Source organism: Argopecten irradians, chromosome 1, assembly GCF_041381155.1.
Source record: "Argopecten irradians isolate NY chromosome 1, Ai_NY, whole genome shotgun sequence".
NCBI lineage: Eukaryota > Metazoa > Mollusca > Bivalvia > Pectinida > Pectinidae > Argopecten > Argopecten irradians.
Genome location: NC_091134.1, coordinates 25,845,079 through 25,872,781, shown reverse-complemented (window position 1 = coordinate 25,872,781; position 27,703 = coordinate 25,845,079). Strand labels below are relative to the sequence as shown.

Genomic DNA, 27,703 nt, shown 5'->3' with positions numbered 1-27,703 from the left:
GTATAGAAAGTCATTACCAAATGTTTCACTAATAGTTGTTAAGAACGTAATAACCAAATGTTTCACCGATAGCTGTATAGAACGTAATTACCAAATGTTTCACCAATAGCTGTATAGAAAGACATTACCAAATCGATCACCAAAAGCTGTATAGAACGTAATTACCAAATTTTTCACTTATAGCTGTATAGAACGTCAATACCAAATCGTTCACCAATTGCTGTATAGAAAGTCATTACCAAATGTTTCACTTATAGTTGTAAAGAACGTAATAACCAAATGTTTCATCAACAGTTGTAAAGAACATAATAACCAAATGCTTCATCAATAGCTGTATAGAACATAGTTACTAAATGTTTCACCAATAGCTATATAGAACGTAATTACCAAATCGTTCACCAATAGCTATATAGAATGTAATTACCAAATGTTTCACCAATAGCTGTATAGAATGTAATTACCAAATGTTTCACCAATAGCTGTATAGAATGTAATTACCAAATGTTTCACCAATAGCTGTATAGAACGTAATTACCAAATGTTTCACCAATACCTGTATAGAAAGTCATTACCAAATGTTTCACCAATAGCTGTATAGAAAGTCATTACCATATGTTTCATCAACAGTTGTAAAGAAAGTAATAACCAAATGTTCACCAAAAGTTGTATATAACGCAATTACCAAAGGTAAATATACTGTATAAACTTTGATCGCAGATAACTATGCATTCACGTACACACGAAAATGGATTGGTCTAGGTCTGTAGTATTGTGGTGTAAACTGTTTATTTTTTACGAATTTATTATATATTAACGTTTACTATCAAATAACACACAATTCACACTAATAACTTCATACGATGCTGTTCATGGTACACAGCATTGCACAATAATACTGTTGATTTTTCAGGAATTTTATTAGCATTATCCCTGAATTAACAAGGACGAGACGACGTCAACAAACGAGCAGGGGACGAATTCAGACAGGGAGGTTATGAACCTAGCTACTACCACAATGGATCAAACAGAGACAATACCGCCTCCAGACGGGGGGTGGGGATGGGTGGTCACATTTTCAGCATTTATGATTAGCGTTCTGGTCGATGGTGTAAATTTAACCTTTGGTGTATTTTTCTCTGAATATCTCGACTATTTCGGAGGAAGCAAAGGAAAGACTCAAATGATACATTCTGTATCTGTTGGAACCATGCTGTGCACAGGTAAATGGTTTAACATATCGTTTGCATTTGTGTTGCTTTATATACATTTAATTATAGATTGGTTTGTTGCGTAAAATGAATAAAACCTTTTTAAGTGATACGTTCAGCATACAATTATCCTGGTATTCAACTAAATTGGCTTCAGCGACAATTTATCGATTCATGTACATGTATATTTCTATTAGTCTTTTACACATGTGCACGTCGGAACGTCCAAAATGCATATTATTTTCCTTTCACATTTCAACGATATGAATTTTATATAGCAAGCCATTGTGATCTATCTGTAATCTGGAGAAAGGAAATCTCAAATCATTCACACGAACTAATCATCCATTATGAATGTTTACTTCCTCATTCAAGGCTTTTTGATTTACATCCTAGGTCCAGTGGCAGGTGTCATGGTGGACAGATTTGGTACCAAAAGTGTCACTATATCTGGTTCAGTACTGTTCAGCCTTGGCCTATTCTTATCCGCTTTCTCGCCGAACCTTGACGTCATGATCCTGCTGTATGGTGTAGTAGGCGGTAGGTAAACAGCTTAGTCTCTAGATAAATACAAATATTACACAACCTCTCAAAACATACAGATTTCCACACACCGCAACATAGTGCTTGCTACATGTAAGGCCTCTCTGAATGACCCTGGCTTCTAATAGGGATACTTACAATAAACGGTATACTTATACGCATATGGATACGAAGACGTATCTTTGACAGGGATAGATCATAATGCGTAATTTTCACCATTAATTCTATAAAATCCTTTACTTCCTACATCTTTTGAGGTTGATTTTTGACTCATTGTTACAAAAGATGTCCGTATAACTCTACAGTCAAAGGCCTGTTGAGCGATCGAAAATCACTTGTTAAAACATTGGATACTTTTCTTCACGCGTGTACTTTTATTCATGCATGTACAAATGTGACGTTTTTGACCCGAGTCACTATCTTGAAGTTGATTAGATTTCGAATATATAAAGTAAGGATTTTATAGAATTGATGGTAAACATTACATTGTACGTATCATGCCCAGTCAAATACGTCTTCGTATCCGTATGCTTATACGTATTCCGCTTATTGTAAGTATCCGTAATAGGGCGTTAATAGAATTAATCAAAGATAATTGTGGTGTACTCGCCCTTCTCTCACTTTAAAGACTACTATCTAGTAACATACGAGTACGAATAGAACATTTTACCAGCAGTTATATTCAGCCTTACATATTTACATTTAATTTACAGTCCCACTATGTAACTTTACCAAGCGCAATTGACATTCAACAGTCGATGAACTTTCATCCGCTTGTTTTTGTATTCTGACGTCGTAATCATCTTGACGTCACAATATTTTAGTGCCAGCGATTACGGAAGATGGCTGTTCAAATGGCTTTTCCAACTTTGACGAACTCATTATTGATGCAGAATCTAAAGAGAGGAACATTCAGGACTGAAATGTGCATCTCAAAATCAAATTGATATATAATTTTCGAATGGTAGTGGCCTAGAGATCATTTAGTAACTGTTATATTTGTACCGCATGATATGAAGTAGATTATTTATCTTTTAAATCACTTATTTGTGACACGAATCTAGATCTGTTAATTTAGATAACATGCACCGCTCCCCCGTGTGGGAATTTTAAATTGACACGTAAATATATGGATAGCGTACCTTGTAAATGAAATAGATATACTTTTTGTACCATTCTTAATGTGTGGGTACAAAAATGAAAACACGTGCCTTCTTATCCCAATTTAAAAACTATCTTAAAGTGTGTTATATGTGATGCAGGTCAACACATTTTGATATATTTTTTTCCATTTTTCAAAATGCGTTGTAATATTTGATTTATATGAGTTTCTGTTTCCCTTCTCAAGTTAATACAAGCAATTGACTATCAATCCTTTGCAAATAGACGTATCCACCACGTTCAGACAAAATATCGATCTAAAAGGAAAAACACAATCAGGAAAAGTAGAGGTTATCACGTCATTATGAACGAAATCTTAATTAACAAGTTGTTTTATCTTTAACTATACAAACCAATTTAAATAACAGCCTTTTACTATTTATTCTTTATTTTGCCTTTTATTTTGACCGATGAAGGTGTTGGATTTGGGCTGATGTACATACCATCACTGGTAATGGTTGGAGGTTACTTTGAGAAACGTCGGGCTCTTGCTACCGGGATTGCAATGTGCGGAACAGGAATAGGCAACTTTGTGTTCGCTCCAGTATATGAGATGTTGCTGCGGGAGTACGGGTGGCGCGGCACACTGTGGATTATGTCCGCTATTACGCTGAATGGAGCTGTCTTTGCTTCACAATTCAGACCACTGTGTAAATCGCCTCAAAGTTCTGAACAAAACGAACCCGGCACGTGCGACAAGACTATACACATGGTCCGTAACTCTGTGATCAAGTGTTGCACACATTTACGTGACGTTTTTCGAAATCTGTTTGATATGTCACTGTTACAGCGTCCGGTAATGGTGGTGTCTGTGGTAGCAAGTTTTCTCTTCATGCTAGGTAAGATCCTTTGGCCCATATGCATATTTCACAATGGAAAAATATGGTGGTAAAAATCATGGCATTTGTTTACATACCGCAATGTGTTAACTACAAGGCCTCTTATACCTATCTTCATTCCGATTGGTGCATGTGACTTTCGATTGAGAAGTTTTCCATTTATAATGAGTAGTATAAATGCAGTATATCCTAGTTGCATATTGAAAGCATAAACAATAGAATATTAGCTTTCTACTTATTTACTTATCAATTATGGCCTGGTTGAGAGGGCACTATTGCCTCATAGTATTGTCGAGGGATGAAATAGTGCCCGAGCCGAAGGCGAGGGCACTATCCCATCACGAGACAATAATATCAGGTAATAGTGCCCTCTCAACCAAGCACGTCAAGCGATACCTCGCAACGCTATCTTCATTTCCACACCACGTTATTACATTAAAATACAATAACTGAATTGTCGCAGAAATCTGGGATTCTATAAAAACGGGATTCAGCTTCATGAAGATTAAAGGTAGATCAATATAGAATATGAGTGAACTGTCTTCTGTAGAAAAGCAACTTTTGCTTCCATCCCCGCACACAACAGCCTGTCCGCCATCTTGACGTCTTGGTCGAAGCGCAACGTTAAAATGACGTCATGTAATGGTGACGTCAAAATACATTCACGTGCAATTTCGCGCTACTTCGATGGCAAGCGGGCACTATTTATCTATTATGGCCTGGTTGAGAGGGCACTATTGCCTCATAGTATTGTCGAGGGATGGAATAGTGCCCGAGCCGAAGGCGAGGTCACTATCCCATCACGAGACAATACTATGAGGCAATAGTGCCCTTTCTACCAGGCCATAATGGGTTTAGTACATCACCCTGACATGAAACCGTTTTTCATGTCATCGTAGTAAAAGTACGTCAAGCGATACCTCGCAACGCTATCTTTCCACACCACGTTGTTACATCAAAAGTAAAACATATATATTGTCGCAGAAATATGGGATTCTATAAAAACAGGATTCAAATAGTACCCATGTGTGTAGCCAATCAGAATCCAGTATTGTATCACGTGATGTACTAATATATATTATGACAGACATTATATAATGGTTAGTTTCCTTGAATGTAGATGAGAAACAACTGAACACCATGGTAGTAAATAGCTACAGCTATGGGAAAACAAATCCCCCAACGAGCGATTATCATTTTGTATAAACTCTCGTTAGTTTATATTAATTCCTTTAGAATTTCTTTTGATAGCCACTATAAAGAATAGTCACTTATTGGGAACCTCTATTTACAATAACTGGGTTAGACACAAACATCAAACGTCTTGAAACATTTTTAAGAAGTGTCACATATTACTATGTAACCTACCTGTAAGCAATGGAAATAAGTGGTGGTTTCGTTTGTTTTATTAACTCATTTATCCCCAAGATTTTATAATGGACTGATCTAGTCTTTGATTTAGAAGGCATATATGTGTTTTCGGGTTGAATGATGAGTTAAGTCGAGATCGCCATTAGCTTATAAACTATCTTTTGACAAAACTTTTCTCTTATAATCAGTTTGAATTATGCGATTTCAAGGGCATTTGCATGTGAAAGGAAAACTTCAAATGAATGAAATATGATATTTTTATTATATATTTATATTTCAGGTTCCTTCGTGCCATATAACTTTTTACCTGTGCTTGCTACAGATTTGCACCTGTCCACCTTCCAAAGTTCGCTTCTAATATCTATCATAGCTATAGCAGACACAGTGTCGCGAGTCTGTGTTGGCTATATATCCGACAAACCCTGGGCGAACAGTATCTTGATTAATAATGTGGTACTCATTATGGGAGGAGCGGCTACGATATTTGTGCCATTCTACGGAGTGTTTGGTGCCTTGGCTTTCTATGCTGTGTTGTTCGGAATTATGATAGGTAAACATAGATTTTTTTACTTCACAGAGCGACCCCAAGTCTGCTCAGGTTTGAAATGCCAGTTATACAATGTTTTGGGAAAAGGAAGACCCCTAACATATGAAAATAAACATAATGGATACCCAAATTTTAGAAATTCGGGATTGTAAAAGTCCGTCAATATTACTGAAAATTCAGATGCAATCAAATGCTTCAGATGCAACAACAAAATGGTTCAAAAGTGATTTGCTGTCATATTTATTTCATGTTATCTATCAAATGTTGTAATGGTACTTTTTGTTCATAATCCAATTAAGAACTGAATGTTTATTACTAAAAATGTTATTACATTGTATTCTATTAAATGATTAAAGCTATTGTTATCAGTTATTAATTATCATTAATACCTAACTTTAGTGAGTATAGACTGCTGTTTTAATTTACACAGCAGTGTTTATGACCCTGAGGACAATCGTCATGGTCGAGTTACTTGGGATAGAGAATCTGTCGAGGTCGTACGGCATTATGACCTTCAGTATGGGGTTAGCATCAATCGCTGGTTCTCCCATTGCAGGTAAGCCGACACTACTATCTACTATCTATAGTCAAGAAACGCACAATATAACATTTCCTGGCAACACATCCTCATAATACATTATTATCATAGATAATATCGAGTAATGGTGTTAATAAAACTGTATGGTTGAGATGTTCACTATTCTGTTGCTAAGCATCGGTTACATGTAACTAAGTATTCGTGATACGCATTTTTTCATATATTTTGCCAAGTTTACGTGACATATTGCTTTCTGATATCTGGCTTAATTTTCTTAATAATGTCAATGATATATTGTGAGTAACATTGACAAATCTTCCAGAAAGGTCACCTCAGTCTTCTAGATAAAAAAAAGCCCAGAAAAATAATTATACTATATCACTGATCATGAGCAGAAACCGGAAATAATGCATGTTGTCCTTTATTAATCGAGCCGTTTAGCAAAAGTCATGTCAAATCAGTTGTCGAGTTTACCGCATTTTATATTATAATACTTAGCAATGTAAATGAGATTCACATAGCTCAAAATAGTTGTCCTATAAGTAGTATTTCTGTGTCAAACGAGCAAATTCATGTATGGAGTTTTCTTTTGGATTAATTCAGCGTCACATATTATGACATCATAATGGCGTTGTTACAAGTGTACTACCGATACTTGGCCAGATAACATGGTTGAACGGGCAAGTGGGTACGATAGAGTATATTCATCTAATATATGTTTACATTCAGAGGATACCTAGAGCGAATTTTACTGATATTTTATGATGTGGGACCACTTAAAATCCGATTATGAACTTTGGTATCAATCCTATTTCATCCCCCTTGATAATTGTTTTGTACTAGTATTGAAATTGATTGTGTTATCATTATTAATTTGCTTTTATAAAATTCAGTTTTAATGATAAAATTCTTTCCGCTTATTTTTTCATCCCATTTTATGTTTTTTAGGCGTTTTGTCCGACATGAAAGGAAGTTACGATATCGTGTTCTACGCCTCCGGAGCCACTATGACAATATCTGGGATCATTGGACTGTTCATTAGAAGGGTCACAAATTGGGAAAGTAGAAGAAATATTAATATCAACGGGCCAACGAAAGAAGTTGATGTCGTTCAAATTTCTTATATCAACAAAGGCGATCCCCATAGTGGAGAATCTCAATCCAAATTTAAGGATATAACGCTATAACAGTGTGTACAAGTTTCCTTCTATCCAGTAACTCACAAAATAAATTAACATGTTGTAATCTGTTGATTTCTTTATTGAATTATTTTTTCAGCTTCAGATGTTTAAACTTTCTTTGTGTAATTTATTAGTTTCGGATATTTTAACCTACTCTATGTGATTTTTCAGTTTCAGGTCTTTTACCTTTAAATTAATATATATTCCATGCGTTGTCCTTTCATTGATAAGAGCAGGAGTGTACAATTAGTGTTGCATGTATGTGGTTAGTGTTAACATGCTTCATTTTTTAAACTTTGTAAATTTTGATCTTCAAATATTTATTTGGTGCTGTAATGTAGAGCTATATATGTATAAATGTGTTGTCCTTTCATTAACGAGTACAAGTATAGTCCCTCATTCACTTACTTCATATTTTGTGGAGCACTACAGGTGATTTATGAAACAGCATATAATTGCTTTCCTAATGTTTTCTAAAAACAACCCCTACCTATTGTTGATAGATATGTTGGCGTTCAAGGAACACCCCGTATTGAATTATGAATGTTGTTTTATCAAAGGCATCATTTTAAATCGTAGACTAACTTTTCCTCGACATTATCAATAACTTGTAGCGTTTTACCGATCGATAAAACCTGATAACCTAGATATGGATGATCTACAGTACTTGTATAATGTACGTAATTTAGTCGGTAATCATGATACATACTTGTCAGAGAAATACCTAAAGTGTAGTAATTATACTATATTGCTACTGTTTGTGGTATTGTGGTATACTGTAGATCATATTTACCAGGATACAGTAATATTAGTGTTCTAAGAGATACTATTACTGTCGTTATATCCACCTCTGGAATATCACATTGCAAAACTAAAGGCTCTATGGCCGACACCAGATGAAACAGGTACTTTGGTTCTTGTAAAGGTTAGATAGTATTAAGGCGAAGAGAATCCCCGTTTAAAATCATGACGATTTGTCTTAATACTTTCTATGTGATTAAGACGGTTACGCCCACAAAAAACAGAAAAGTTTGTCATTATCCCTCCATACCCCCTTGGACTCCCAAATGGCACCCCTCATATTTGAAATTGGCACTTAATTAATTTTCAACGATGTCGGGTAGCTGTCAGATTCAGTGAGAGAAGTGATGACACTGGGTGGAGTCAATTTATAACCAATTAAAGTGCGCGTTCTGATGGGCTCATACATTCTATACTTTAGAAATTGACCGGTAATACCAGTTAAGTTACCAGTTCTGATTGGATAATAGATCCTAAATTTCTAAACTGCCCTATGTCGGTATACTTTACTCATTCGATTTTCAGCTGGTTACGGACCTCATTTAACAGGGGAACACAGTTGAAATTCCCCTAGAAGACATTTTAATTGATAATTTCGACGATGTTTAGAACACTGAAGATGATACTTGCAGTTTGACACAGTTAGAAACATCGATTGCAACGCAGTCTTTAGCGTCATGTATAATCCTGTTGGTCAAGGAGTGCGGAATTCTGACCGATTTGGACCCGCACTGACATTCGACGATGTCGCTAAAAACACAAGGAAAAGATTCTGAAAAAACACGATCAAATAACAAGTGGTGTGTTTCTATATGGAACGTTTCTCGCCGGAAACGTTACCTGAAACATATAATGAACGATATCCGCTTCCTGTGAATTTTGGCGTGACAGATATAGCAGTCTTATATTTCTGGCTGTCACGTTTTATTATGGAAATAAGAAGGAAAAACGGAACACCATATCCACCTAACGCATTGGTTCAAATCGGATATCCGTGTATGATGATGCTATCTTCATGACAAATATCACTTTCCCTCGTGATGATCGCTTTTCTATAAAATTATGTCGGATCCAATGCTAAGCTCTGATTGGCTGAGATATGCGAAAATACCTTAATCACCGTCTAGTGATGTGTATCAAATTATTCTAATAACGGTACACAGTAATTAACTGTGTGGCTTTGAAATTGGGGCGCTGTTGTCTCTGTGATCGGTCTGTTTTGTTTGATCACGAACTGCCTTCAGTTTGGCTTTGAAATAGTCAATGGGTTGATTTAACGACAGTAATAGCAACCACTGGAATATCGAGGATGGTTGTTTATGTTTATATTTATATGTAAACAATTCATTAAATAAGGTTGCCGTTTACCACTGTACATAACTAAGATTTATAATTTTCATTTAAATATTTTCAAATAAAATATGTTAAAGCTAACAAGAGATTATTTTCAATTAGGAGAAGCCTATCCAGGAAACAATGCTGCATCACAGATGAACCATATCAGCATTTCAGCAAACAACATTTATGTCTATCTTTCTACAAATATAAATGATCACAAATCTTAAATAAAAATGCAAATGACTTATACATCTTAAGGTTGTATTCTTCTGAGGTTTCAGTCCCGTTGAAGTCTCGTTTCAACATAGATCAAAGAAGTTATGAGATTTTCAAATATAATTTATCAATATCTGTAGCAAGTTGCATGCCAGATGCAAATTTTGTCAAAAAATTACATTTCTATTTTTAGTAGATTTTTTAAAACGGGGATTTTAAGAAATGGCCCATTTGGCGGCCATTTTGAAATTGTGGCTTTTTTCGCTTCAAGTAGAACCACAGTTTTACCATTTTTTACTGAAATTGTTTTTACTTAAATCATTACTGCGCCAGCATTTTTAGCTGTATTTAGCTCATTTTTGCTGCAAATCGTTACTAGGTTCGTAGTAATTGAAATATTGAGCATTAATATGTGAAACGATACACTTTTGTGACTTTATTTTTACATTTAATGGTAATTTGGGCACTTTCAGTTTTTACTCTAAAATACTGAAAAATAACAAAAATTCAAATGGGCCAAAAGGAAGCACACGGACCCCCAATTTTTCTTCCTGATTTAGAAAGAACAACCGTTTCCCTATTGATATGCAAAATATTAACAAAAGTTTAATACCAAAACTTTTTCTATAAAGGGTTAAATTTGGCAAAAATGGCTGAAAATGGTGCATTTTGAAGCACAAAATTTAGGAGTAGGGGTAGCATATATTGTTATTCTGAGAAAAAATATTAGTCTAATTGATCAAAACTGGTATATTTTTGAAGAAGACTACTAGAAAATGAATTCTACAAGCATTCATACATATCAAACACCTCATTAGGAAATTATGGCCTTTATTCTATCTTATATGGTCAAAACGGCAAAATTCCCATAAAATCCAATATTTTGTCAACTAGATATCTTTGAGTGACAAAAGCTCAAAAACGAGCACACGGACATATGTTTATTCTTCCATTTTCTTTTATGGTATGAACTCCTTTTTCCAAAAATCTATATGAGAAAAAAAGTTTAATACAAGAAAATTTTGACTTCTCAGAGGTGTACATCCTTTATACATTTAAATGTTTGAAATTGATTCTATTGTCCATTCAGCAAATTAGAGGAACACCAGGGTTGAGATCATGTGTTTATCTCTCTTATTTCGAGTCATATTCAATTTGCTCTAAATTGATACATAGAAATACAAATTTGTAAATATTTAATTTAATAAAAGAGTTTCGTTTGCACAGATACATGTAACAGCGTAAGGTATAAGATACTAGAGTTATGCATTGTTTGAACATCAAAGATCAATTTGCCCCCAAAGACAGATACCCGTTCGTCTGTGACATCATCATTTTCAGAAAATAAGAGATAAGTTCTGCACTTAACCAGCGACAGCAATCAACACCCACCCGCAAGAGCAGAGAATTCAGCAACGTCTCGATTGAGACGAAAGTATAGCTGTCAATACAAGTACATTTTTGTATGTGTATACAACACTCAAGAAGGATGCTAAAGGCTTGCACTGATGATACATGTGTGCGAAAGAATATATCAATCATCAATGTAAAATTCAAAATAAATATATGTATGGAACATTTACATTATAAATTGCATGACTGGAAGTTACGAGTTACATGGAAAGTAGAAACAAATATCATAAACATTTTAAACACTTTTTCGTTAACAATGTTTAGGCAAACTTTTACATATTTTGGCAGATGAAAATGGAAACTGTCTGAATGCGTTTATCTCAAATACAAAAACCGCACGGCGATCCGGATCTAGACATCATGATCAATGCCATTAAACTATCAGCTGTTGAAAAACAAACTTCACTAATCGAAATGATATCTGATTCAAAAATCTCCCTTTTCCTCATATAAACGTCTTAAAGACGACAGCACTTCAAACATTCCCGTGTCTTTTTCCATACATACTAAGGTATTCATTCATTCAAAATCTGAATTTTTATAGTGGTTAATTTGTAAAAATTTGGTTCAATATCACATGCCTTTTCAAAAACAACCTTTCGAATGTCTATATAAAATTCACATTCACATAAAAAATGTGTTTCAGATTCAAAACAGTTTGAGCTACAATATTTACAAGTTCTATTTTTAATAAAGTAACTGTACAGTTTCAATTTGTAGCGGTAAGCTTCCGCATCTTAGCTTCGTTAATGGGCTTCGGTAGTATCTCAGTAAATTACTGGTTACATAGTATTCTGGTTTTAAGGTCTTTTTTAAACATACGGTAAGTCCTTAACTTGTTTCCATTAGCCTGACCCTTGTCGTTCCACATTGCTGTAAACCCATCCTGTTCATCTTCCGCATTTATGCATTGAAGTCAATATTTTTAAATTTTCTCACAAGAGTCTGCACACAAAATTTATTTCATAACCCGATTAAATTAAAAAATAGTGACTTCAATGCTTATAATTAATTTTCCAGGATTCTTTATAAAATGAAATACGTTTACACGTACGATTCCATTGATTTTTTTCCAAGGGATTATTTTTCCAAATCAATACGCAACGTTAATGTTTCTATTGTGACGTCACGATAACGTTGGTTTCTCGGATTTTTTTTATTTATTTTTTTTTCGTCGTGGAATAGATGTTGTGTAACAGTACATTAAAATGGGCTCAACGAGCGATTCGTACAATTTAGAGAAAACAGTTTATAGTAGCCCTCCTTCACTGATGAATTTAGATGTTAAAACTCCTAGCTAGGGCTTCCCCAGCAGAGTTCACAAGTTCACGCGACGCCAATTTTAAATTTACATGTTCGTCAAGCCAAAGGCCTTAATACCTATATGAAGGTTTGGTTTCAAGCTCACTACCACTACAGTAAATCTTGGATAATGTATCGATCGGCAAGTCTACAAACAAAGTCCACCATTTTCGAAGTATGACGTCACAATTCATTATAACTAAATGACGTCATGATATTGCGTTTTCGGGGAATCTCTGTGTCAAATTTTACCGCAAAACGCATCAATAGAAAAAAAATAGTGCAGAAATTTTGATAAAAGTCCTCCCGTAATTGAATAAATATATCTTTTCTGTTTTTCAATTAAAAAAAAATAGTATTGCGCTTATATTATTTTACTGTTCAATGCTTTTTCAAATGAAATTCCGGCGTGACATAAAAGTGACCGAACATTGTGCGTTATGTCAATAGCGTCAGAAATGTGGCGGAAACGCACATCCTGTGTCTTAGATGTATTTACCGATAGCCTCCACTAGGCGCCATCATCACAATGTTGTCTGCATAGCACAAAGAACTCAAAATGAACGTATCAGTGTCTATACCAAGATTGGACTCCCGGAGTTCGGTGATCAAATCGTTGATATATATATTGAGAATATTGTCGGTGACGTCAAGCAGCCTTGTTTCAAACCACTTCTTACGTTGATACCAGAAGTAAGAATATCATTAACTCTCACATAACACTTCATATCCTGGTAAAGCGATACAAAGGCCTGAAACATCTTCCCTCTTTCACCACATGCTTGAAGTTTATACCACAGACACGTACACAGGGACCTGGCACGAAAAATTCTAACCAATAGTATACATGATACTATAATATATATATATATGTATACTGTTGGTTGAAAATTTTCGTGCCAGGTCCCTTTGGACACGTACGATCCATCGTGTCAAAAGCCTTGTACATGTACAGATCAACGAAACACGCGAACGTCGATTTTCCTGCGTTTTTATGATTGGTTATAATACTATCTAAACTGTAAATATGTAGATATGCAGATGGAAGAGAAACTATCTTATATCTGCTTTGTGATTGTAATGTGGTTAGAACATTTTGGTCTTTGCTTATAGAAAATTTAGAAAACAAATATGCGATTTTGGAAAGAGACCCAAGATTCTTTATATTTGGTGTGACAGATAAAGAACATCATTATGAAATATTTTTATTGCTTATGAGATTTTACATATACCATTGCAAATTAAAAAAAAAAACCACTATTCCTGATGGCAAAAAATATATTGACCATTATAGTAAAATAGAGAACATGGGAATATATATATTCTCATAAAAAAACAAGAGAACATTAAAAAGAAGTGTATCTTTATCAAACATCTGTTTATCTAAACAAGAACATTGTAAATTGGTCTATTTTAAATCACATACTTTTATTTTTTTTACATACAAAGATACATTGCATATTGAATGCCCAAAACATACAGTTGATTTGATACTATATGACATTATTCGTGTTTACAGCATGACTGTATGTGCGATGATGAGGATATTATGTATTTTATTATACGTTTATATAAACGGTATGCAGATGTATGTGATTTTTGTTGTTGTTTTTTGTCTTCTTCTTTGAAAAACTTTAATAAATATACGTGTTTCCGGAAAGTACCATACGTCTTTGTTTCTATACTTACAATTATAATTGTACTTCCTATTGATTGCTTTCATTTATCAGGGACAATCTTATAGGCCTTATGACATATAAAGAGTTATCAAAACATTTATTTTAATATTTTAAGCAAGCATTTGCAGTAATATATTATAAAATGTAAGGAGCTATTGCTTAATGACTTCATGCTGGAGTGTTTATCTAAAAATAATTGTATAATGTAAGTGTATTTGTATCGTTCAGACCGCGTAAACAGAAGTGATCTTTAACGAGAAACGCAAAAAAGGTTCGGACGAGATTCAGACTAGAGGGTAAGAATATTATTTTCAGCTTATGCATTCACAACTCATTCGTAGCATATTTCATGGAACAGATATTTAGATGGGCAGATATTGTTCATTTGTAACAACGATCATTGATGATGGTGCAAGGACTCGACTAAATATTTTACCAGAACCCGTTATACAACGATCGGACGCAAAATCAGTTGCATCAGATCAGAGTCTAGGCTAGTCTACTCAACAATCTTAGGCCTACTGTAGAGGTATAGCACGACGATACCCATTTGATCGTTTCTAACTGCAAATTAGGATTTCTCAATTTCAAACTGATCATATTATTGGATTGTAAAACTATGAGTCATGATCAGATGATTTCGGCGATTTGTCAATAAACAACTAACATAATTTATCATGAAATACTCACTTATCGAAATAATAGGCCTACCCCCCCCCCCCCTTCCCTATACCTCCCCCCGCCCCATACAAGAAGGCGGCTGCTGTCCTCTTGTTCTTCAGCCTCAAAGCGCTTGCCTAAGGCTAATCCCTATTGAGATTCAGAGACATCTATCAGACGTCCGAATATAAAAGAGTCTAGAGGAGGAATCTCAATAGGGATTAGCCTAAGGCCACCATGCATATGATAAGGGCCCCATTTAAACTTCTTCTGAATCTGCCCCTGGCAAGTACAGATAAAGAATCTTATGAAGTTTTGCCAACTTATATAAGTTTTACAAGGAATTATTTTGTCTTGATTTGGTTTTAGTTGTTGTTTTGAACAACCTGATCATGAACTGAACATCAAACTGTCAGACCATTAGAAAGACATTCTGAAGAGCTGTCCTGATGCGACAAAAGCATTCAAAGAATGTATCATTGAGATTTCTTTATTTTACATATTTTTTCAAGCTATAAGAAACATTTTAAACTTATTATCCTACGTGAAACACATTTGCGGGGGTATATTGTTTTGGGTTCCATCCATACGTCCGTCTGAGATCCTTTTCCGAGCTATTACTCAAAAACCATTCAACACAACTCCTTGAAACTTTCTGTATACATCCAGACATTGCGAAAGTTGAAAAAAATGGTCAAACATTCAGACCAGCAAGGACTGTGAGTAACTCGGATCGAAGAAGATTTTGCCGGATCAAACATTAGTGTGAATTTTAAGTAAAGATAACTTTTATTCCTGCTATTAGTATCCAGGCAGCTGTTTTCATGATTATCTTACGCAGTTTACGTTTTTGCCAGGTTCGGTACCTGCGTAATACTTCAGAGATGCTACTTTTACCGACTTTCGGTACTCAATAAATGCTGGATGGTCGGTCCTAACCGGATTTTAAAACAGGTGGTCGAGTCAAATTTTGCTGGACATATCAGTCAGACCAGCAAATTTCGCGATGTCTGTACATCAGACAATTTGCAAGTGCCCTAGTTGTGCCTTTTGCTATTGCGGACCTTCCATTTTGGGAATTTTTTTCATAATCATGGAAATAATTAGTCAATAATATACCAAATTACTGTTTCCTTTTGTTTCCAGACTATAACTCCAAAACCATTCCATGCAACTGTAGAAAATTTTCTGAACATATCAGACAAGTGCTCTAATTTTGCCTTTTGATATTGCAGACCTTCCTTGTTAGGTGTTTTTTCTGTTCCCATGGAAACTAAGTCAAAAATACCAAATTGCTGTTTCTTTTTGTTTCCGGGCTAAAACTGTTCATGATCAACCCATGGCCAGCTCCTTGAAACTTTCTGTATACATCAGGCAAATGTCCTAGTTGTGCCTTTTGCTATTGCAGACCTTCCATTTTAGGATCTTTCTCTGTTGCCAACTTGCCATGGAAACTTAGTCAAAAATACCTAATAACTGTTTCCTAAAATTATTTCCAGACGATAATTCTTTTACCCGGCTAGGGAAAAGACATCTCACATGCGCTAGTCAATGACCTGATATCATCAATGCATGTGATGAATAATGATTGCGGCGTCATTTTGACGCCTATGATGGCCGCCTGTCGACCTGACAGGCCCATGTAAGATTCTATTAGTCACTACTGTGATGATGATAGTTTAGCAATTCAAATGCCTGGGCATTTAAATAGTGCTTGATACTGATAGGATAATCATACTGGTTAATAGTTAGGCGTTATGTGAATTTTTTAGGTCCGTAGCAAATAGTACGGCTTTGTATATAATTTGTCATTTATTCATGAATATCACTCGCTTGTACATATTTTCATTATTTGGTCAATTGAGATTGAGGTTTTATTACAGTTATATATGCAAGATTTTCGTTTCCAAGTTAACATACAGTAGATTCCGAGAGACTATCAGCACAATCGAACCAAACCCGGTGTGTGTTACAGTCGCTGGCAACTGCTGACAGCAAGGTTCAACATTAAGAGTCGCCCGATAGCCCGGGGCAAGTAGAAAACTGGTCCAGGCAATTAAACTCTGACTTCTATTTGCCCGATCAGGCCACTTAGATTTTCACTGACAGTTAAAACTTATAACCTCGTAACATGCACTAATATAATGCAGAATAAATATTTCATCAATCCTTGCTGATACATGGCTGTGTTATTTTATTCAAATCCTACATACAGACGTCTAAAATAACATCCTGTCGAAATACTTTCTTTGTAGAAGACTACTTTACTTCAACAGGCATGTTTCCGGCCCGGAAATTAGACCTCTTTATGGTTTGTGTCCGGTTTGTGTCTAGAATACTCTAGATACAAAATGAGTGACATAGTGACCGTAGCTAGTCAGTGCAATCCTTACATTTCGTCTGCATCTATTAGGGGAATGTATGCGTATCAAATTTATCGAATGCTATCAGATTATAATTAAAACATGAGAAATAATTAACTTCAGAATTAATAAAAAACAAACCAACAAAACATTTTACAATAGATGTACCGGTACATCCATGTTTTATGGGATATATCCAAAACAATGTGACTAAAGAACATGTATGTTATTGTACTTACCCTAATGACCAAGTACTCTTTTGCAGGTTCATTGGGAGGCAGTAAGGAACCATGTGGTCCACTAAGGTGTGTCAAGTGCCTATCACAGCTATAGTCAGGTCAATAGGAAAACAGCAAATATTTGGTGTAGTGCAAAAGCCCTGCACATTCGTGAGAATACAACAATGTTCTCAAAGTACACGCTCAGCATTTTCGAGGAGAGCTCAAAAACGAGCATCACTGAAGGAAGCCACAATGGCACCTGCAGGAAATAAAGGTAAATCTATGGAAAAAAAGCAATTTCTACTCACTGATCATTTGATGTTGATCAGTTGCAATTTGGCCATGATAAGGCCAGGACATTGTTAGCTCACCTGCACCCTGAGTGACTAGCTAGGGCCATCAACTTTTTGATTTAAAATACTTCTTAAAAATCATGAAGCCAAGAGGCATGATTTTGCACCTGTAATAAGTTTTTGAACTTTATGCAAGGTCAGAGAGATCAAATAGAACTAAATATTTGAAAGATGTTTGTCAAGAACTTTCTATAAGAGGTCTACAGCCAATATACTGGGTCTATGGCATGCTTAAATGAAGGGCTACCAGGTTTGTTCCAGTGAATGACCATGACCTATACAGATAGTTCATTCAATGTCACTGGGATTTTAAAAATACATGTACCATTTTTACGGTAGGCTAAAATATTTAAATGACTTGTTTTCAATAACTAAGAAGTCTAGCTTGAGATATGATTGTAAGAGATGAATGTTTTCTTTTTTCAGCATTTGCGATTGGTAATGGAATAGCAGCTGGTGCAGCAGCAACAGGGATTGGGGCACTATGTTTCTATGGACTGGGATTGTCAAAAGAAGCAGGAGCTATTGATAGAGCAATGTAAGTGTCGTTAGTATCATAGGAATATATAATACAAAATACAAAATTGATCACTTCAGTGGTCATCATTCTAAAACAAAACCAAGCATTACTAACATACCGTATTTGACCAAATAAGTGCCCATGGCATTTACCAAATTGCAAAAGTGCTGCTTAAACAATATGATTGCGTATCTATACAGTTTTGTGTAGCTTTGAACTTTAATGCCTGGGTAATTGAAATAAAGGCCTCAAAAATGGGGAGGGGCACTTATAGGGACATGGGCGCTTATTAGGTTGAATACGGTAACTGAAACTTATTATACAAATTTGATTATTGAACTTTTTGTAGGCTGTGGTCTGAGGAGGTGAGACAGCGTATCAGATCAACCTATATGTATTTCGGTGGCAGTGTAGCGTTAACAGCACTATCAGCCATGGCTGTTGTACGGACCCCAGTCCTCATGAACATGGCTATGAAAAACTCCTGGCTGGTAAGTGAAATATACACATTGAATAAGAGTGAATAAAATTATTTGTTTATTTACAAATTATAATGTATACACATAATTTTATTTCGCTATGCTTCATTTCACCATCCTACACTTCATATACCAGACTTCCAGAGTATCTGTTTAGCAAACAGGGAGTTGTCATGTTGAATTCTTGTTCTTCAGCAATGTGCTCACTGAGAAAGCATAATAGAGAAAATAGATAATTCCTATTATCATAAGACACCACACAGATATATGTACATAAGTCATAAAGGACTTACCACATGCATGCAGAAAGCATACTGGAGAGGTAATCCTATTAATGGCCTTTAAGCTGTATTTTTAACATTGATGTATAACTAAACTTAGTATTGTTTCAATTATGTAGTTGTTTACAGGAAAATAAACCATTTTATTTTCAGGCTATTGGTGCCTCGTTTGCTGCCATGATAGGCAGTGGAATGGTCTGCCGATCCATCCCCTACCAGGAAGGTTTCGGAGCCAAGCAGCTGGCATGGATGCTGCACAGTGGTGTAATTGGAATGGTGATTGCTCCGATCACATTGATGGGAGGTCCTATCATGATGAAGGCTGCTTGGTACACAGCTGGCGTGGTGGGAGGTAACTAGTAGAAGTTTATCTATCACATATAGATGGCATGTTCTACCATATCATGGAATACCATGTCAAAATTATATAAAAAAATATGAGTTTTATAATTTTAATGTCAGACAAGCCAAAATCTATTTCAGGGCTGACCATTCTTTATTCATTTTGCAGACTCAGGTCTGATTATTTCCTCCTGATAATATATATATCAATATAACTATAACTTTTAATATTTATTATATTTTCTTTGAAGGTCTTTCTACACTTGCCATGTGTGCCCCTAGTGAGAAGTTCCTTAACATGGGAGCCCCACTCTCCATTGGCCTTGGTTTGGTGGTTGTTTCTTCTCTTGGTATGTATATCTTCAAATACGCAATCAAATTAAGGAGAATAACTTAAATGTGTAATAAAAGTTAAGAATTTTTGAGAAAGTGAAGGCACAACTTTTAAAAGAAAAATAATGTTTTGATTATTATATGTACAAGAAAAAGAAAATATCTTTCTGTTTTGAATGTATCAGGCCATAACATTATGTATAAACCTTAAATTTAGACATGCAAAAATTATGTTTTTAAAACTAATGTGTATACTTAAAAGATGTTAGCCAAGAAAATGCCTATAAGATAGATGTCCCTCTGCTTGCAACAAAGACAATGACAGGGTTTCCAATCTCTATGTATACATGTACATGTTTCTGTTCAAATTTTCTCCATACTATGTTTATCCCATTTTACTTCTCTGTGTGATGTAGGTACCATGTTTTTCCCACCGACTACAGCAATGGGAGCAGGCCTGTACTCCTTGAGTGTATATGGAGGTGTGGTCCTCTTTGGAATGTTTCTTCTCTATGATACACAAAAAATCATCAAAAATGCTGAACACCATCCATCGTACTCACCTGTCCCTTTCGATCCAGTCAACCAGTAAGTATTATCACCCAAGTTTTATATACCAATAAAATATTTTAAGCTCACTGAGCCCAAAATCATAGACATAACCTTATTGGTATGTAGCTATAATCCTATAGGTATTTAGCTATAGGTCTTACCAGCTCTAAAATTCTGATTTACTTACTTGCTATTATACATTGAAACATCTTATTTACAGTAGTTTTAGAATTTGTTTGGCCTTTGAATAGTCACTATTCAAACAAAGCTTTTAGATCTCATGTTTGACATGGAATTTGAAAAAGTAACATATTGAAACTTGGAATTCTCCCACATAAATAATGAATTGGATATAATTATAAATACATATAAGTAATGGCTAAAGTTTTATTATAATAAGCAAATAAATCCAGTGTGTATGCATTAGGGTAACAAACTTTTCCCATCTGTGTTTGTTAATGTGTGGATGTTTAAGGCTTGGGGTTGGTGTTGAGGGAAATACACATATGAAAATTTAGTAGATTCCATTTTACATCAGTTTCGTATCTCCCAATAATGCAATCTGATTAAAACACAGATTCTTATAACCACTCCAACGTAGTGATAATAAGGATCTGTATTTTAATCAGATTGCCAATTATGTAAATAAAAAATGTTCTTGATTGTATGTGTCATATTAATGCAATGTAGTTATACTTATACATGTACTCAGAAGAGAGTTATTTCCCTTTAATTATTGGTGTCAGCAATGGAATGATTTATCTAATGAAATATTTAAATAGATATGAAATTTAGTTAATCTAGTGTTTGCATTTATGCAAAGAATACATACATGTATGCATTCGCTTTTTTTCTTTTCATTTGATTAGAATTCTCCATGTTGTTAGAATTTAAGAATGAAAATGAATAATGGAATAGCTTTCTAACATATTTCTTGTTCCCCAAGCTAAGAAACACCTCAGTCCTATTTATAAAACCAGAAACATTATGATAATAATGAAATTACAGGTATTATCTAGATATTTGATTTTGCTTGATAAACAAACTATATATTACAGATCCATTGGAATTTACATGGACACTGTCAACATCTTCATTCGATTGGCCATGATTCTTAATGGAGGCGGCAGGAGGAAGTAAAATGTTCCGGAGATCTTGTGATCAGACTCATGTATTGGTGAACTTGGTGTTTTGAAATTCCATCAATATCCTAACCATAACACAACAAGATAGTTCCAATAAAATTGAACTTGCCAATCAAGGATAGACTTGCTCATTAAGGATTTATACAGCAGTGCTGGAGGAATAGTGCAGGAGTGACTTCTAAACTTGTGAAGTAAAAATCATAAACTCGTCAGAAATAGACTTTAGCTTATTGTGATATAATTCCAGTTCTGTATACCGATATATTGTCTATACATACCTACACATGCATCAGACGTCTACTGTGCTATATATACACATAATGTATACTGGTTATTTATATATGTATTGATAAGGTATTTTCAGAGCTAAAAGTTTCAGTGATAGTATTAACACGTCACATACTGTTAATAAATATCTCATGCTATCACTTGGATATTTGAAGGAGAACTCTAACATGTGAAAATTATCAAATAATTCTTCAACCATGAATACTTATCGATACAGCTATATTTTGTGTTTGAATGCTTGTGTAATAAAGTTGTTATTCTGTTTTACTGTGACATTTTAGTTATTATTCTGTTTTACTGTGATATTCTATTTGTTATTCTGTTTTACTGAGATATTTAAGTTGTTTGTTCGTTGTTTTTTTTTTTTTTTTTTTTTGTACCACTGATGCAGTACTTAAGAGACAGCATGCTCTAAAAAAAAATCCCTAAAAAACTAGAAATCAATGATCATGATATTGAACCATTTGCTTTCTGAAGTAACAGGCTAGCTGCCTTGGTTCATTTAAAAGATAGAGAGTCATATGGGAATGGCTATTTAGTTATATTTATTTACCAATCTTCTGCTTCTCACTTCTGGAAAGATAATATTGTTTACATATTGTTATTGTTAGATTTAACTTTTAGATAGTAAAGATAGCTCCACCACTGACAAATGGTAATTTTTCTCTTACTAAAACTAGGAGCTAAGAAATTAGTATTTTTCTTCACTTGAAGGCCCACTACCTTTCCAAAGCGAAATTTAAAGATTTCTTAAAAACAATATAGCAGAAGAAAATACATATGGATGGCCTTAGATGAGGTAATTACACCAAATTTATGCAAGATTTCCTGCATAATATATGATAACTGTGGAGATAAACATTTCATAATTTTCATTTTTTCAATATATAATGATGAGTGTTGTATTAACGGTAAGTTAATAACTTTTGTGACTCTGCAAAATTATCTATCTCGTTTTTACATTCCCATTTTGAAAATTAAAAGCTGTTTCCTAAAGGTAGTGGGCCTTTAAAAAAATTCTTTACTTTACACCATTACCTCCATTGAAAAGTTTGGGCTTCTCATTTTACTTCCAAGATAGAAATATAAAAAAATAATTAAGTGTGTCCTGAAAACATTCTGTTGGACTGTGGCCTATATGGAATGAAGTATTGATTGTGCATGTAACAAAAGCAAAATTATTACTTTTTAGTGTTAAATAGAATTATACAAAAAATTGTATATACACAATTAAACACCAATTATTGTTCAAATGATGAGTATCGTTTATACTCTGTCAGTGGTGGAGCATCTTTAAAGAATCATAAATGGCCACTTGCTTAAAGGCTGTGGCTGTTTATATGACATTATTAAAACCGACAGACCAATAAATTCAAGTCAATGTCCAGTTTTGGTGAAAATGGATAAAAATTTGATTACGGTCCAATCGATGCTGCAAGATTACTTACACAGCTGGTGCTGCACTATAACCAAAGCAAACAGGATAAAAAAATCAACAAAGACAAGTTGTAAGATAAAAAGTCTGTCTATAAATGATTTCTATATCAATGTTACAACAAGTACTAGTAGATGTACACATGCAACATAAATGAAAGTTACTTTGTAGTTCTGGTATATAGTAATACTGACTTACAGGGGAAATGCAACTTGTAAGTCACTTCATGTTAATAATGTCATGTCCTGCTTATAATCACATTTTCTTAAATGCACCAATATTTTCTATATATATTTTGCATTGTTACCTTACTTTTGCCTTGAAAAAGCATAAAAATGCTTTCAACTATTAATGACATTCCTCTAGTCTTAAGGATGTACTCCTCTGAGAAGACAAAATTTTCTTGTATTAAATTTTTTTCTCATTTTGGAAATAGGAGTACATACCATAAAAGAAAATCGAAGAAAAAACATATGTCCGTGTGCTCGTTTTTTGAGATTTTGTCACTCAAACCTACCTAATTGACAAAATCTTGGATTTTATGGGAACTTTGCCGTTTTGACCACATACACGAGAGATTAAAGCCATAATTTCCTAATGAGGTGTTTGATATGCATAAATGTTTGTAGAATTTATTTTCCAGTAGTCTTCTTTAAAAATATACCAGTTATGATTAATACGACTCATATTTTTTTTTAGAATAACAACAAATGCTACCCAAACCCCTTAATTTCGAACTATAAAATGTACCATTTTCAGCCATTTTTTCCAAATTCAACCCTTTACAGAAAAAGTTCTGGTAGTAAACTTTTGTTAATATTTTGCATATTAGTAGGGAAAAGGTTGTTCTTTCTAAATGAGGCAGAAAAAGAGGAGTCTGTGTGCTTACTTTTTTGCCCCATTTAAATATTTGTTATTTTTCAATATTTGAGAGTAAAAAAAAAAGTACTCAAATTACCATTAAATGTAAAACTAAAGTGATAAAAGTGCATCATTTCACACATTAATGCTCAATAATATTTTAATGACCACAAACCTAGTTTATATTTACAGCAAAAATTAGCTCGATACAGCTAAAAATGCTGGCGCAGTGATGATTTAAAGATGCTCCACCGCCGACAGAGCAGAAATGATATTCATTATTTGAACAATAATTGGTGTTTAATCGTGTATATATATGCCTAATTAACACAAAAAATAACATAAAATAATTTATTTCGCCTTTGGTGCATGCACAATCATTACTTCATTCCATATAAGATATAGTGCCACGGAATTTTTTCGGGATGCAATTAATTATTTTTCGTATATTTAACTTTCAGTAAAATTAGAAGCTCAAACTTTTCAATGGTGGTAATAGTGTAAAGTAAGTAACTTTTGTAACTGAAGAAAAATACTAAATAGCTGCTCCTGTTTTTGATAGTGAAAAAATACCATTTGTCGGCGGTGGAGCATCTTTAAGTAAAAACAATTTAAGTAAAAATGGCTCAAAGTGCAAAAAGACACAACTTCAAAATCGCCTAAAGGGAGCCATTTCTTCAATTCCCTGTATGAATAAATCTACTAAGAATAGGAATGTATTTTTTTTTTTTTTACAAAATTTGCAACTAGCAAATTGCTACCGACATTGAGAAATTGTACTTGAAAATATCATCAGATTTTTTATCTATGTCGAAACGAGACTTCAACGGGTCTGAAACCTCAGAAGAATACATCCTTAATAACTATTTGTCTGACAAATGATACATAATTAATATTAAGAGGATCCACTGTATTTACATTTTTAATAAAGTAGTAGATGTTTTCTATAAATTAATTAATTAATGGATGTACATAATGTTTTCCCATTCATCATTGCTTAAGATTTCATATACTGGTATGTAATCGTACATTGTTAAGTAATCAGTTTCATTCTTCTACATTCTAAGTCATGTAATATCATCTAGTTTTAAAAAAGAATATAAAATGCACATGGAAAATCTCCAATTCATTACGAAGGGAGATTTAAATCCAACAAATATAAAACATTACTAGAGATTGTACAAAGCCTGAGTGTTTTATAACACTGTATTTCAATTATAAAGAATATATTTAAGTTAGAACTATCAAAATCACTTCTAAACCCTTTCAACCGATTTCAACCAGGACAATTTGAAACCTTGCTTATTTGTAAATCTTTATTTTGCAGTATTCCCAACAAGTTAGTTAATTTTGTTATGCCATTTTGTTTTGACAACATGTTTTCCATTTAGAATGAGGTACGTCCTTAAACATGATTAGTATTGCAGAACAAACAAACTCATTCCAATAAAGAAATTAAAACAGTGGCATTAACATAAAAAATGTCACAATCAAATGAAGTATTCCTTTTTTTATAAACATATATAAATATAAACATTCCTTAATTAAATATGTACTTTAAATGAAATGCAACTTGCTTTAACTGAAATTTTGCATTGTATACATATGTAGTACATCATTTACTATTTACATATTCATTCACCCAAGTAAAAATACAGCACAGCATAATTCAATTTCATGTTTGAAAAACAGTCTTCCTTAATACTAATTGTTTTCTTTTGGATAAACCAAATAACAAGACAATAAATTCTACACATTTTCTCTGGCTGATTACTTTACATGAATAGCAAAAATAATCTTGAGATATTACACAGAGCCTAAGTAAAGAAGAAAAAAAACTTTATATATATAAATGTATTTTCAAATACACATGATTTGATGATTAAATTCAAGTATTCATTTTGATAATCCAGAATTATTTTCCTCCAAAGGAAATATACCAACTACCAAAATATTTGTATTTACTCACTGCAGATTCTCCAAGTAAAGTACAAAAGTGTATGCTCTGGTAGAGTACATTCTTGATATCCATATTGACTTAGACTATTTAGGTTATAAAATATGTACATATAATAATCTTAATGATGATATCAATTGCTCTTTTGAATGATGTGTAACCATCGCACTATTACACACACTGTGACTCTGCCCTAGTCTGGTTGGTATCTCAAACATCCATATGCTCATCAAGTTCATCTGGTAAAAAAGGATTGCATTGTGGGTGCTGTTTTTAATCCTGAATTGATATTTAATCAATTAAATTCATAATGAAATCTTCAGCACCTAGTGATAGTAGAAATCGAGTTCAGAAATCACAAACTTTGGAATTAAATCCACAGAAGAATTTTCTCTTTGGAAGCCCATTGGAGCATGCACCAATATCACTACTATCTGCAGTTTTCAAGCTGTCTGAATCTTAGAGGATTAGCCTCTATCAATATATTGGGTCATGGTGGTGAGATACTATAAAAGTCCATCAATTGTTGTGTACTTTCATCTGTGTCTTTTAGTCCAGATACTCGACAGTCACGTGTCTGCAATATATTAAATTCTTTCAAATGTTATTTTTCATTAACTTTTATGGTTTGTGTAATTGAAATGCTTCTTTTACGGTTTGATCTGCATTTTAAAAGTAGATAAGAGAAAGACGGTGACCATGTACATGTAGCATATATTTCTTGACCATACTAGTGTTAGAGTAGAACGAATAATCATACCCTGCCTCCACTCCGGTTCCCGGCAGGCGACGACCATCTGTCAGAAATCTTCCGTCCGTCGTTCAGAGCTACGTCATCGCAGCTAGTGTTAGAGTCATTTATTTTGTCCTGTACAATAAGTCAATAACTTGTCAAAATCTATTTTTAATGTTATCTTCTGGTTAATACATGTATAATGAAGCTAAGTTCTACTTACAAAGTATCCTTTAGTGTTGTCAGCATGTGGGTTAATGTTAAGTTTACTCCTTGGAACCTGATATACAAGTGTCATGTCCACTCCCCTCGAAGCACGGTGCTTTGGTTTTTCTTTCACTTTTTCCCCATTCACTTTTTTGGAAAACAAAGTCTCAAATCGTCCGAACCCCGAGGATAGACCTCCACCAAATAAAGGCCTACCTAACCTTTCTTTTGCAGAAGGTAGCTTGGTCTTTGTACTTGACGTCGCGATAGGCTCCAATTTGGCTTCTTTGTCTTCCAGTTGTTCCACTTCTTCTTGCATCTCTTCTGCTTCTTTCTTTTCTTTGAATGTGTAGGAGACTGCAAAATAACCGGCTTGTGGAGATTCGTCGACGATCGAGATGTCTTTTGACGGTAAACAACCCATGTTTACCCCGTTGCATTTACAATATTTAGAATTTCAAAGCCTCCGCGGCACCCAAGTTTGAGTAATCTTGCTCATCAAGAAGCATTATAACAATCTTATACTGGTATTACAAATAAAACGCTTTACTGATCAATTTGCTACCCGAACGTCAAAGTCACTTTTACGTTTTTAGTGGGCCTCCTCGATTTGATTGGAACGAGGCTAGCCCGAGATGTTGGGATTCGTCAAAATAATAAAACGAGCGACTTGGAGCGAGGCTTGTAATAAAGATGCTGGTGACTCAGAAAAATGTTAGGACAGAGGTATAATAGGGCTTAATGTACAGTGCAGCTTTTGGACTTGCACATGTAAAATAAACCTGGTTCTAAATAATGAATGAATAATAAGAAACTTTGAAAAGTAGCCTTTTCCG

The 27,703-nt window shown here is 34.2% G+C and overlaps 3 protein-coding genes across 3 annotated transcripts; 2 read left to right on the top strand and 1 right to left on the bottom strand.

Moving 5' to 3' along the window:
• The first annotated feature begins 936 nt into the window (after window positions 1–936).
• On the top strand, window positions 937–7,412 carry LOC138310177 (monocarboxylate transporter 12-like). Its single transcript, XM_069251301.1, has 6 exons — window positions 937–1,220; window positions 1,605–1,748; window positions 3,329–3,751; window positions 5,403–5,672; window positions 6,100–6,225; window positions 7,156–7,412. Exons 1-6 carry the CDS (start codon window positions 995–997, stop codon window positions 7,392–7,394), a joined length of 1,428 nt encoding a protein of 475 aa, XP_069107402.1. The 5' UTR covers window positions 937–994; the 3' UTR covers window positions 7,395–7,412.
• Window positions 7,413–14,276: 6,864 nt separating this feature from the next.
• LOC138322037 (growth hormone-inducible transmembrane protein-like) lies at window positions 14,277–21,941 on the top strand. The gene is made up of 8 exons (XM_069266096.1): window positions 14,277–14,433; window positions 17,426–17,655; window positions 18,161–18,272; window positions 18,604–18,745; window positions 19,168–19,366; window positions 19,608–19,706; window positions 20,106–20,277; window positions 21,300–21,941. Exons 2-8 carry the CDS (start codon window positions 17,451–17,453, stop codon window positions 21,379–21,381), a joined length of 1,011 nt encoding a protein of 336 aa, XP_069122197.1. The 5' UTR covers window positions 14,277–14,433; window positions 17,426–17,450; the 3' UTR covers window positions 21,382–21,941.
• A 2,622-nt stretch (window positions 21,942–24,563) lies between these two features.
• On the bottom strand, window positions 24,564–27,352 carry LOC138322044 (uncharacterized). The gene is made up of 2 exons (XM_069266102.1): window positions 26,884–27,352; window positions 24,564–26,504 (listed from the first exon to the last, which is right to left on the bottom strand). The coding sequence occupies exons 1-2, from the start codon at window positions 27,289–27,291 to the stop codon at window positions 26,418–26,420; spliced, it is 495 nt and encodes a 164-aa protein (XP_069122203.1). The 5' UTR covers window positions 27,292–27,352; the 3' UTR covers window positions 24,564–26,417.
• Window positions 27,353–27,703: the final 351 nt, after the last annotated feature.

What these genes read in the sequence shown, in the direction of transcription:
- LOC138310177 (XM_069251301.1), top strand. Translation starts at nt 995, where the DNA reads ATGAACCTAGCTACTACCACAATGGATCAAACAGAGACAATACCGCCT. An exon ending in GCTGTATGGTGTAGTAGGCG is followed by an intron (nt 1,749 to 3,328) that starts GTAGGTAAACAG and finishes TGACCGATGAAG; the next exon opens with GTGTTGGATTTGGGCTGATG. An exon ending in AAGTTTTCTCTTCATGCTAG is followed by an intron (nt 3,752 to 5,402) that starts GTAAGATCCTTT and finishes TTTATATTTCAG; the next exon opens with GTTCCTTCGTGCCATATAAC.
- LOC138322037 (XM_069266096.1), top strand. Translation starts at nt 17,451, where the DNA reads ATGTGGTCCACTAAGGTGTGTCAAGTGCCTATCACAGCTATAGTCAGG. An exon ending in GGCACCTGCAGGAAATAAAG is followed by an intron (nt 17,656 to 18,160) that starts GTAAATCTATGG and finishes TTCTTTTTTCAG; the next exon opens with CATTTGCGATTGGTAATGGA. An exon ending in GGTGGTTGTTTCTTCTCTTG is followed by an intron (nt 19,707 to 20,105) that starts GTATGTATATCT and finishes TGTGTGATGTAG; the next exon opens with GTACCATGTTTTTCCCACCG.
- LOC138322044 (XM_069266102.1), bottom strand. Translation starts at nt 27,291, where the DNA reads ATGGGTTGTTTACCGTCAAAAGACATCTCGATCGTCGACGAATCTCCA. An exon ending in ACAACACTAAAGGATACTTT is followed by an intron (nt 26,505 to 26,883) that starts GTAAGTAGAACT and finishes AATATATTGCAG; the next exon opens with ACACGTGACTGTCGAGTATC.